General features: G+C 41.6%; 1 protein-coding gene across 2 annotated transcripts in view; it reads right to left on the reverse strand.

Moving 5' to 3' along the window:
* Positions 1 to 2009: 2009 nt before the first annotated feature.
* mav (TGF-beta domain-containing family member maverick) overlaps positions 2010 to 13386 on the reverse strand; it is a 34534-nt gene continuing 23157 nt past the window's right edge. For both annotated transcript variants that reach the window (XM_071584139.1, XM_071584138.1), the window contains exon 2: positions 2010 to 4110. In XM_071584139.1, coding sequence (XP_071440240.1) covers positions 3263 to 4105 — 843 coding nt within the window. In that variant the 5' untranslated portion in view covers positions 4106 to 4110 and the 3' untranslated portion in view covers positions 2010 to 3262. The remainder of the gene's footprint in view (positions 4111 to 13386) is intronic.

The following is a 13386-nucleotide window of genomic DNA, read 5'->3' on the forward strand; positions in this document are numbered from 1 at the left end:
AACGACGTGCTATGTAACTCCCGGTCACCCCTCCTCAACCTTAAACTCCCAAACTCTTTGTCCTATCTCCACTAACCCCAAGGCGGACCCCCGCCAGGCAACCCTTTCCCTACCATGCTTCCTTAACCTCCCCCCCCCTCCCCCCCCCCCGGAGACTAACCTTGACTCCTCCTTCTCAGTAATACCCCAATCCCGCTCCTTTCCCTCCCCCACCATCTCCTCTTCCTTTCTTACATCCATACACACCCCCCCCCACCTCCCCATTCCTTCTGTTATATAAAGAAAGATTTTGGCCTGTATTTCACCTGAAGATGACGCTGAGCGTCGAAACCTAGGTCGTGAATAAATATTTTATGTGGAAAAACCAAGTGTTTCCTTTGCAACATCTCAAAGAATGCCCGAGCAACCTCTCCACTGTTATCTCTCGTAAACTGGTATTCATATGTTTTCACATGAAGTCACCAAACTTATTTTGAGGATAGAGAAATGATACACCGTAATAAACATACAGGTGATTTGTGACAACCTAATGAGGCTATGGTGAGCTTTTTTATTATTTTTCAATGATTTCTATGACAAGGTGACAATATTTTAGCCCTAAGTATTGTCTCCATGCGCTGGTGTAGAATGAGAGATCCGTTCATACAGAGACCCTCTCGCCATTTACTTCGTTGAGTCTTCAATTGATTGTGCAGACCACTCCATTGTTTTCAAAGAACTGCCAATCAGCATGCATTCTATTCTATTCCAAATATGTATAGGTAATCTTATTCCTACCCACCACTACATCTCTATGCATCAGGCTTCGAATCATCCTAGCGGTTCATGATTACGTAGAGGGGCTCAGGTAGAGTGGCTACACCCCATTATTATAATGATCAAAAGGGGTTAATGCCATTACACATATCTTCCAAAAAATCAACTATATTATTGACTGATCTAAATATGAAAACTCAGGTCAAGGTGTGTGCTTACGAGAATGTAGCAACCAGAATTTTTAACCTTAAGAGTTTGATGAAAAAATTGCATCATAATAAAGAAATGATTCTCCATCTTGGTCAAACGAATAATCAACCTTTAAATCCCTTGCTTCTGAGCACTAACCAATAGGACCATTGAAGTATCAGTGATGATTGCATGGCCCACATATATTGCAATTAGGATATTTTAACTCATTTAAGGTGGTTATTTATATTTCGGGGTCGCAATATCTAATAAGTTTCACATCGCTAATAAAATAGCAGAGTTACTAGGTAATCATTAAAAAATTTGAAGTGCGCATTAAATCATGTATTTGATATCGCCGAAAACAGCAATCAGGACTGTTCAATTCAAAATTCCACGAATCCTGAATGCATAGAGATCTCTCAACGGATATTTCCCAAAACATTGGCCTCAATATCAATCAGCTGGGACATAAATAAGAGCTCTCCTACAAACTGGTGGGAGGATTACACCTCGGCGGTGACGAAATACTGATCCTCGCAATGGTCCGCCATTAAGTTGGGGTCAAATTCCTCCACACAGCTGGCGGTGGCGTTGCACGACGCGGCGAGCTCCTCGAAAAGACTTCCGTTGCAAGCATCTTTCTCGATAGCCGTGGGAACGGCAAAAACCAATAGTCCCTATATTTTATCACTTTTTTCAAACTGTATTCGCAGTTCAATTCATTTATTTAATTCCAGAGGAAATGGACAAATCCTTAGAACAACGTTTAAGAGTTGTATGCATTATAGAAATATTCCGGACATCCTAAAAGATTCGAAGGATGTAAGGTCTTCATCTCTGATGCAGCCATCAGTACCATTCGAACCATAAAAATCTTGAGTGGGAAGTCGTTTAATAGACAGAGGTTTAAATTTTCATTTTTATTTAATTCACTCTATATGTGAGCAAGAAACTTTTAATAAATCTTTGTTACAAAACAAATTACGCAATTATAAGTGTCATATAAAGTAATTAAAAAATAAAGTCAGTGCATATTCCAAATGTGGTAACATTTTAATTACCTCTTATCACATACGTTCAAAATGAGAACGTTACATTTTTAAAGGTTACATATTAAATTCCAGGGTCCACTCTACACACAGTTTTGCCATTTAGGCAATCATTATTCCTGAGTTTTCATCAAATTTGAAATGGAAGTACTACACAAATTTAAAAGAGCTTGATATTTAGTTACACGATAGATCAGGGATCGACTAGTTGCAGGATCCATAATTGGCATGACATCTACTGGAAATTCAGAGAACAAAAACTATTAAACGAACATGAAATCATGGGGAGAAAAGAAATTATGCGAAGTATTCAACTTCACTAACATAAGCGTAAAAAATCACTGTGGGTTGTATCCACAGGGAACAAATCATGGCACCTGAATGATATAAAAAGCGGTGTTGATAACATTAAAAATACATCATTATTTGAATCCCGTCCCTCTACCAGGTGAAGTTTCGTCAAAGCCTGCTCAGAAGTGCTCAACCCGTACGCAAATACACCAAAATACTATGGCACAAGTACGGGGCATTTAAGTTATTACTATCATTTAAGTAAAGCATGTTTAATTATCACAGAAAAAGCAAGTTTAACTTTGAGCATTCAAATTGGCAAAATCTAGCAGTATGTCATTATTTTGTAAAAAAAATCCTTAATCAAACCACGTACAAAATTTCCTTTTAACTGTGGTCTATTGCTCCTCGCGGTAGAGGGATGGTGGAAATTATAAGAAAACACGTTAAAACTATTCAGCAAGAGCGTTTCACGACGCAAAACTCTCACTGCTGAAACCCGTAAAAACACATAATACAATTATTACAAAATAACTAGTTGAATAAAAATATACAAATACATCAGTGCTATATCTTTGGCATGAGATCACTTTTCTTACTGCAGTAATATAAAATCTGCGAAAAGCTTTCATGATGGCAAACTGACAGCCGTGATTTTGCAAAGAACAAGCCACATGTTTACAGAAATTAAAAGCTTGTGCGTGTCTTCGCTGTAGGAAATTTGCTTGACCTTCTTTATCAAAGCAAAAAAATCAAATTATTTAACACAGACAATTGTATTGGTTCATCGCGGTTACCACGAGGTCCAATGAAGAATACTATTTTAGACATCATCCCCAGGGGATGGTGACAACACGAGTGGGAAGAGGACGCGCACAGCTACAAACAAATTCGCTTCCTCGTGGAGCCACGCCGTGGTAGGTGGCAGCAGCTGGTAGGAGCGCCTTTAATGTTCCGAGCATGAAGCCAGGTGATTAGGAACAAGCGCACTCCAGCACCTCCATGTCCTCCCAGTGTGAGACCTTGAGGCGAGTTGGATCGTCCTCGTCCAAGTGGAGAATCTCGAGCGACTTCAGCTTGTTGGGTGCGCAGCAAGGCTTGGGGGCGAGTTTCCGATTCTGCTTCCAAATGAGTGACTGGATGAGGGCGTGGTGGTGGGCCGGGTTGAACCTGGGTGGGCACCTGCCTTTGCAGAAGCCCGCGTCAAACTTTTTAGGTTGCAAGATGAACTCGAAACCCTTGAGCTCGTGAAACACCACCTCCATCTGGTGGCGGCAGCACTTCTCCCCGCCGCGGCGACAGTCCGTGCGCCCGTGCTTCCTAGGGGTCATCAGGTCATAGGAGCGCTTGGAGCGGGCGTGGTTCTGCCCTCGCACGTTCACCACGACGTCCAGCAGAGGCTTGGACGCATCCGGGCCGTCCTCGGGGGCCTCGCCTTGGAAGCGGCAGCCCTGACACTCTGCGAGGAGGCCTCTGTTCGAGTCGGGGTCCCGCAACCAAGCCCGTATTGCGCTGGTCACGTCCAGTTCCACCCAGCGGTTGACGGACGTTCTCCGCCCTGCGAGGGTCACCATGCGCTCCGAGATGAGCTTGGCGATTCGTCCGGGATGGGCAGGTGGCTTGAACAAGCGAACCCAGAGCCCCTCTGGTGGGATTCTGCGGGCCGGCTTGATGGTGATGAGCATCCGTATTGTGGCTCGGCGCAGCGTGGCGTCCCTGTGGCGCCATTTTGTCTTCGGGATTTCAATGGGAACGCTGATGGCAGTCATGGGACGGGTTGCGTTGGGACCTAGGCTCCGGCGACTCCTCACCATCATCTCGCCTGCAATTGAAGAAGGAATTGATCACTTGGTGTACTTAACTCGTCTATTGAACTCAATGTGCCTTTGTGTTATTTTTTAGCCTTTGTCTATCTCCAAGAGGAAATATTTAAACATCATTTATGAAGCTAACCAACACATATCCATACCCCTTATATAGGTGAATAATAATTTCATAGGAAGATCTGGTGCTTTCCCGGCGTATTTTCTGCATGACGTTTTCTCGGGTCTTCCACCGGGTCAGGGGTCCATATTGATATGGAACCCCTGACCCGGTGGAAGACCCGAGAAAACTTCATGAAAAAAAATAATTTCACAATTACAAACTACTTTCAAAATATCTCTGTATCATAAATGCTAATCATGAAAATTGTTATTTACGTAATTTTATTTCTGTATGATAAGCTATTTTTTCCCGAAGTAAATTTATCTCTGTGTTCCAAAGTGCAGCAGCAATATTTCCCTATGGTAATCAAAACCGATTGAATGAATCAATTCAGGAAAAATTAGCCTAGAACCTAAATAGCACAATTACAAATCTAGATTGAAAACTCCGCATGATTGAAATGACATTAAAAGAGCTAGCTAAAATAGCTTACCCGAAGAATTAATATCTAAAATTAATTCCCACAATTCAGCATTCAGTAAAATAGTCTTACAGCAGGAATACTATATGTTTGCATTAAAAAAACGTATAATTAAAGAAAGAAGTCAAAAGAAACACGATTTGAAGTGTCTCGCTTTAAAAGCTTTAGCATTTTAAATTTCTAAGGTTGCGTGTTAATTATTTCTTCACTTAGATTAATATTATCACACGGTTTCCGATAATTAGAGGAAGATACTGGTGAATGATTTGCAACTCAATTATGACTATGAGCAAAGATTAACATAATAAATGATAAATTGAGGGAAGAGAGACCAAATATTCACATAAATGCATGAGTCAGGATGGAGATAATTTAAGGAACTCTTTCTAATGTTTCATTCGGGGATTTGAATTTCGCTACTCACTGGAAAGTTAATGAGATATTTGTTTTAGGTGGGAATAAAGATATCAGAGTTATATAACTATGATAGATTGCAACGGTAAATAAAATAAAGTAACTTAAGTACCACGACATATATAATTCATTGTTCCTCCGAACGATTCCGAAATGAAGAATTCTCTCCAATAAATGATGTATTATAGGTAAAGAGTACATTTTTAATCTTGGGTCATAGTAATCTTCTAGTTTTTTCCGCAGCTAATATATATATATATATATATATATAATGTATAACACTTAGCACTAGTGGACACAGACAAAAACACAGAAACACACAAAAAAGAGACTCACTATTTTTCGAATTTTCGGTGTCCCTCTCTTCCTTGATAAAGGTGGCAACGACCACCGAAAATTCGAAAAATAGCGAGTCTCTTTTTTGTGTCTTTCTGTGTTTTTGTCTGTGTCCACTAGTGCTAAGTGTTATACATTATTATTCACGTCCGTGAGACTTTCAAAAAAAGTGTTTATATATATATATATATATATATATATATATATATATATATATATATATATATATATATATATATATATATATATATATATATCTATATATATATAAAATATGCATATACATATATATATATATATACAATTATATATATATTATATTTATAGATAGTAACAAAAATCTAATAAATTTACCAATCTTATTCATTACAAAAACCCTATCTCTCTCTGAATTCGACCCTTCCTTCAATGGCTTCTGCTCCACCTTCCACTCTTATTTAAAAGTGTTTACGGTTCAGTACTTGTGCTGTTAGCATAAGCTCTAACGAACAGGAAGAGGCCAATGCAAGGCTGCTGCTTTCAGGCAGATCACTTACACGAGTGTAGTTTGAAAAGTCCATGCACAATAAGAGAGAAGGCACAACCTTTGTCTATCGAACGTTCATTTATTTATGAACCATTATTTAATGAAAGACAAATCGCTCCTGGAGACTAATGAGTACCTTGATAATTCATGCGCTGAATATTTGTTTTTGACTAGAATGATTTATGGGTAATTTCTAAAATTTTTGAGAGAGACAACATAAGCAGAAGTGACGCTGAACATTCAGGACGCCCTGCAGATGTCACTACTACGGAAATCATTCATAAAATCCATGCTATGGAGATGGATGATGGAAGAGAGAAGATTTGCGAAGTCATTTCTTCTCTACTCATCTCGAATGAACGGGTGCGTAATATTTCTCAACAATTTGTGGACATGAGAAAGCAATCTTCAAGATAGGCGCCGCGATTTCTCACAGTCGACCAAAAACGAAAAAGTGACATTTTTCAACTTCAGTTTTTCAGTTTTTTCCGTGAAATGAATTGAATAGGACTTTAGGCATCGTTTCATCACTGTGAAATAAAATGAATATTTTGATATTCCTGAGACTAAGGTACAATAGGTAGCCTAAGACTCCCAGCGCTCAAGCAATAGATTGCTGGCGGGCAGTCCGCATCCAAGAGGGAGTAGGCCATTCCTTCAACTGGGAAGGCAATGGCTCCTGATTTTTGGGATGCGTAAGGAAATTCTAAATTTCAAGATTAAAAAAGGGTTAATTTATGGCAGTACAGACTTTAGTGCATGCATTGTTATCAGACCTCAGTTCTTTTGAATACAATCTTCAAGAACCAAGTTCACGATTGGAAGAATGTCCTTTCCCATCACGACAGCGGACTCATGCAGTCATGGCCACAATATCGATAGAGTTCTGATTTCAACTCTTTTCCCATCCTCCCTATGCTCCAGATTTTAAGTTCCCTTAAACCACACTGCCTGTTCTCCATTGCGAAGAAATAGTTGACGAGCAATGGAGTAGTTATTGGGGGATGCGACCGACTGAAGAGATCATTGGCGCCTCGTAGGTGGTTAATTCGGCAGGGGTAGGATACTCAGGGAATGGAGGAAGGGTGGAGAGAAACCCGAGGTGGGCGTCAGCCTGCTCTAAACAGAAAGACGCCCCAGGGCTCCACAGTTTAACGTCTCATCCGACGGACGGCGAGCTCACTTAAAGTGCTCTCCGCAAAGCACCTCAAGTAGGGATCGGGATGCCAAATGGCTGACGGGGAGAGTTTATTCCGATGACGAACAATCGCATTACTAGGAAGAATATAACAAACTGGAGCAGCGTTGGATAAACTCATGAGCCAGAGCAGGGAGTATGTAGAAGAATTAAAGCCTTTTGTTCCGAGAAACTCTATACTCATAAGTTTCATTTTTGCACGGAATTTCGAGACCACCCTTGTATTTTCCTTTAATATTAGCAACATTTTTTTCCAGGATAGCCATGCAAAATGGCAGCTGATCACTAATATTTCAACGTTAAATTTAAAAAAATAGTCGTATAAACAATGAGTAATATATACACGCAAATCTACAAAGCCAAGATCCTCATAAAAAAAACCCAGGGGCAGTATTTTTTGGCAGGATTATGCTCTGTTCGAAATTGGAAATATTTGAACACCAATTTCCTTATTAAACTAAACAATAGCTCTGCTAATTCACTTGCATTTGTTTCCGTGCCCTTACTGAATAAACACTTCTCGATGCATTTGAAAAAATGTCGACGGAGTGCCCGTATGTTCTCATGGTTGTGGAAACGCCAGTGGGCAGGTAACGCAGTCAGGTGACGCCATAAAACAAATTCAAACCTGTAACGGAGTTTGAAGAAAAAATCAGGTAACTTAATCAATGTACGCATAATTAGTTGAATTAGCTCATTAAGTTGAAAAAATGTGGTCTTGGTGGCGAGTGATAACGGTGCCGAAGTTCCCCTCTTTGCCTAAATATTCCATTTATTGTGATACACACGTATTATTACGTATTGCCGTATGGAAACACCGATTAATCACGAGACACGATTTCAATCCGCACTTCGATTCCGTGCATAAATGAAATCCCACAAGTACGAGGGGGAATTCATAATTATACGAGTACGTTATTAGCATTCTCATGGTTAAATATGCCTGGAAGAAAGTTAGCAGAGATGTCACGTCACAACTGACTTTCCACGGCAATGAATTCCAGCACCGACTATGGAGAACCTAGGAGTTGTTTGTGGGCCCGCATAGTACATGGCGGCTTCTCCGTTTTATGACAATGCTCCTTTCCTCTCGCCGCATAAACTTCGATTCCCACGACCACTCCCCTCTCGCCATCCCTCCCCCCCCACTCTCCTCACCCCCCGCGCAGCCGGTGGGCGCGGCGCGCGAAGTCGGCGGCTTCGTCCTGTGAAGCCGCCGACAAATGAGGCCAATGTGAGCTCCAACCAGCCGGCCGCGAGGATGCATTTTATGGCCTCGAGGCGGTGGTGGTCCATTGATCACGCCCCCCCCCCCAAAGGGGTCAAATACAAAGCCTCCCTCTGGGGCACGTGTCGCTGTGTCGCTTGAGTCGACGGACGAGCATGGCTAAGGATGCGTGATAAACTGAACTGGTCGGCACAACCCCCCAGTCAAGCCTAACCCGCCTTCAATGCCGGTCCACGCACCAACCACCGCGTCTTCGGCTGTTCGAAACCCGCCTCGGGCAATCCTTGGTTCATTATGAATACCACCAGAAGGGATCATCCGACTTGGCATTGACCAACAATAAAGTTACTTAAAGTTGCCACACTCGCGAAACTTTTACCGAATACCAGAGGACTTGCTGAATATACTACCCAGTCCAATAAATACGCGAACTGAGGCCATAAAAACTTGATTTGGCAAAAATTAGTCTGCACCAATGTTGTCCCCTTCGAAGTACTCTCGGAGGATCGAGATGGTGAGGCGGCTTTCGTACTGGCTTCCCACCCAGAGGGTTCGAGTTCAAATCCCAGCGGTGTTGAATATTTTTCAGAGGTATCTCGTCTCGTCTCCCTACTTTAGGTACTTTGCACGCCTCCGTTGAGTGAGTACACCGTTCGTCGGAAGGGACGTTACACTGCGGACCCCTTGGCGCTTTTCGTAAAGAGTAGGCTAATGCCGACGCCGGGTTTCTCTCCACCCTTCATCCTTTCCTGTCCATCCCCTAAGGTGAAAATGACCTTAGCTGTCGGTCGCCTCCCCTCAAAACTACTACTCGGAGCACTCTCCATTCGTAGCTATGCACTTACTCCACCTTCTATTCCACCGTTTAGAGCACCCTTGGAAGTCCTCGGCATTTAGGCTTTTTCGTTTTCTCGTCGTTTCTTGCTTTATTGCGTCCACATCTTCTCCTCGTCATACTTTTGCATTTTATAACATAAATCGTACATCGCACGTCAATCGAATTTTTGTCTTACGCCAGCAGCCTCAGGCCACGCAAATGTTTTTCAGCAATAGGTACGGGCTTAGTGGGTGCTCGATAGACCCTCGGACTGCATTTTACTCTAGTCGTAATTATTAGCTAACGTGGCAAAAATATCCCCTGACTCTACACTACGTACTACAATAATTCTTCCTTTTATCCTGAGTTATTCCTACCCCTATTACTTCCACACAGAACGACTATTCCTTTCCTCCCTCCCCCTTGCCTTTTCCTACATTCTAGGCCAACGTCTACAGTAGCCCTTGGCCTCTCATTATCTCCAGCATCCACTTGTGCTGCCTACTTAGAACTTCACCTAGCAACCTACTCTCTTCCCCTGCCACATCAACAACTTCATCATTTGTTTTACCGTTCGTCCCTTTTATTTCCTCCGTACTCCTTCGCACCCTTATCTCAAGGGCCTCCGACCTACACTCATCCTCCTGACTCAGCGACCAAGTTTCTGAAGCATATAAAACTACGCTCTTTACAAAATTTTCCACAATATTTCCTTTAAATCTGTCCTTAAGACCCTTGACATCGATTCCCACCCCTTTTGTAAACTAACTCACTTTTTCCTTTTAATGTTCCCACCAATCAGGTCACCATTATCCAAGCAATTTCCAAAGACGCGAAGTTTTATCCGTCAAATATTGTCCCCCGATTTTAATGTTTATCTTAGCCTTACAATTAATTGAGCATCTCGCCATCCTCATTTTCTTATAATTCTCACCCAAAACCTATCAAAATAATTTTTAATGCACGCAGTAATGAATTTTACCATTTGGCTGACTCACTCAAGAACGCTTGAGCATCCACAAATCTAAATGATTGGAAGAGTTTCCCACCCAATTCCAATGGAGACCTTCACATGGCTCCCTTACTACCCCCACTCCTTGAATATCGACCAGAACAGTCGGTAATGGCCACCCGCTCATACTCCGGCGCATGCAACTGCCATACTCTCCATCCAATGCCCACACCAGTGCAAACTGAGGCTTGATCGCAACGTTCCGTAGGGGTCGTCTACATTTCCACTCCGCTCTTTCTTTTGAAATATTTCCATTGCTCTTGTGCTTAGTTGACTCAGTCGACACTTTGTCAAACTCCAAGAAACAAATACATCCAATTTTATAGCATACCTTCTTTTCTACCAGTGACTTATTTTTTTCTATGGGATTACGCCTACCCGTTCCCATTCATTTCAAAACTGATATTCTCCCAAGGATTCCTTTTCTCTTTCCTTTTCCATTCTTTTGTTGATGATCCTCAGTAATACCTTTGCCGGGAGTGAAATCAAACCCGTGATCAGTTGTCCTCACATGTCGCTGCTTTTCCCTCTTTGACGCTTGGTACAAATACTCGTAATGCTCTAAAAATTGTCTAGGCCGATACTTTTCCTCATTAAAGCCACGGTTGAGCCCATAAAAACTCTTCCTTCTCGGTTTCCTTTAATTCTTGAGCTGAGGTCTGCAGGGGTTTAATCCACGACCACGGCTTTCTTCGGCTGCATTTCTTCTGCTGATTTCTTCACAGCGTGGTCAAGTATTCCGGGTCCGAAGCCATGATGATGATCAACGTCATATTCCCTCAATGCACCCAAATACGTGTCTTATGAGAGTAGGACACGTATTTTGGGTGTAATTTTTATACAAAATTCGCCTATTCTTGTCAAATTTTTAGATTAACATTTCAACAGTCCTATCTCTGATAGAGTTATTGGAATTTCCTTTCTGGAATCCAACTTCTTGCAGCTCACCTTCTGGCATCCTTCACCTCGCCCTCTCTCTGTATACTCTCCATGTCCTTCTAACTGCTCTCGTTACCATAATCTCTCCGCCCTATTATTTTATTATTTATTATTTTAAAGTTACGTTGCAAGTAGGAGATTTTCCTGGTGGCAACGGTCAAGTTTGGTCAATGATCACTCTTACAATAAACATTACATACACACACGCACTAGAAAAACAGGGAGGAGACAAAATATTCTTACATACAATGACACTTTCACATCACATACAAAATGCCGTCCACATCACATACAGACAATATTTTAATAACTACAATGAAGTTTGTTACCCAGTGGCTTCTTTACATTTATACTTAAAACTTCTAAAATTGGATGGAAAGGGCTCAAACAAACCTCCAGGCAGCTGGTTCCAATCAATTATAGTTCTATTTAAAAAAGAGTATTTTTTCTTATTTGTTTTTTGAGTCCTTGATTTTATTTTGTGGCTATGGTCGTTTTTTCCCTTAAAGTTAGGCTTTTCTATCCCTTGCCATAAATCTCCCCACGCTTCATCCTTTTTAACATTTCTATACATCGCGCCTAACCTACTCCTTTTTCTTCTATTTTTCAAACTCTCCCATTTCAGTACATCTAACATTTCCGTGACCCTATTTGTTCTTTTGTACCTTCCGAGTGCATATCTTGCTGCCTTTCTTTGAACTTTTTCTATCTTTTAAATATGTCCCACCTCATATGGATCCCATACTAGAAGAGTATTCTAGGATAGGGATAACCAGTACCTTATATGCTTTTTCTTTTGTGGCTACGCTACTTCCTTTAAAATTTCTCATCACCCAATGCAATACTTTAAATCCTTCCGTGTCAAATTATCTACTTGGACTCCCCACCCAAGATCCCTAGTTAAATCAATGCCTAAATATTTGCATTGACTGGTACATTAGTTTCTCCCCTCAGAGTATTGTCTTGTTATTTGCGCTCTCTCCTCATTAACTCGATGTTCACGCTCTTCCGTTTACTGCTCTCATCCATCTCCGTAGCCGTTTCTTTTTTAAACAATGACTTCCTAAACATTTTTATTTACCTCTTCCGTTGTTTCGCGCGTCGCTTTCTTTATTTCTTGTTTGACATATTCCCATTGTTCTTCCACTGCACCCGTCTCCTAATTATCCCTCAGTATTTTATCTGCCTCTTGGTACTCCTTCCATTTCACCGCACTTATATCTCGCACACCAAGTTTCTTACATTCCTTCCCTTTCTCGTCTCTTAAATTTATAAACACACAACATTAGCATCAAATTGAGATCTAGATCCGCATTTTCGCCCGGTAAAACATGACTTGATCACCCTATTCCGACACCTTTCCGAGTACCTAATCTTATAATTAAACTCTTCACCTTGAAGACGAATAATTTTTACATTGTTTAATTTCTTTTCATTTCTGTCCTCGTATATCCTTGTATCATGACAATTTCATGCATACCTACGTCAATGTGGTGTTAAAGCCAGGCGTTTGTTATAATGAAGCTATTTCTTCCGCAAAATTCTATGGTTTTCTCCCCGTGGTCATTCGCCTAAACCGTGTATCCCCTATCTCACTCCCGTCTCTGCTTTCGCCAACCACCGCATTCTAATCCCTCATCACTATCTGGTACTTTTTCCGGCAGATACGCACGCATTTCATCTCACTGGATGCATCCTATCGTTTGCACCATCTTTTTCCTCCCTATGACTGCTTTCCGTCATGAACACCTGCATTTCCGCTATTTTCAACGGTTCTGCTCTCATTTCCCCTATTAAAATTTTGTCGCTCACCTGTTCCACGGGAATTAATTTTCTTTCCAGGGTCCACTTTATAGCAATGGCTACCCCACGTTGACTTTCCGCCTCTCCGCTATACATATGCATTGCTATCGCCAAAATAATCCCTACCGTTTTTTCATCGCACCTCGCATAGACCTGACTGAAATATATTCTCTCTCCATCTTTCCCTCGAAGTTTTCCAACTTCTCTGTCCTCGGCTTCGTCCTAACATTCCAAGTTCCTATTTTCAAGGTGATGGAGCGCTTCTGTCCCTTCTTTTCTGATGCCATTCGCTCGATTGGTCAAGGATTTCGTGTGAGGAACACCGAGGCTGCCTTGCCTCCTCCACTTCCCGGGCACTTGAGGTGGTCTCTCGTTGGCTGCCTAAATTGTGTTTTTAAAGTGACACCATAACTGAAAT

Source organism: Hetaerina americana, unplaced genomic scaffold (genome assembly GCF_022747635.1).
Source record: "Hetaerina americana unplaced genomic scaffold, ioHetAmer1.1.p SCAF_16, whole genome shotgun sequence".
NCBI classification, from domain to species: domain Eukaryota; kingdom Metazoa; phylum Arthropoda; class Insecta; order Odonata; family Calopterygidae; genus Hetaerina; species Hetaerina americana.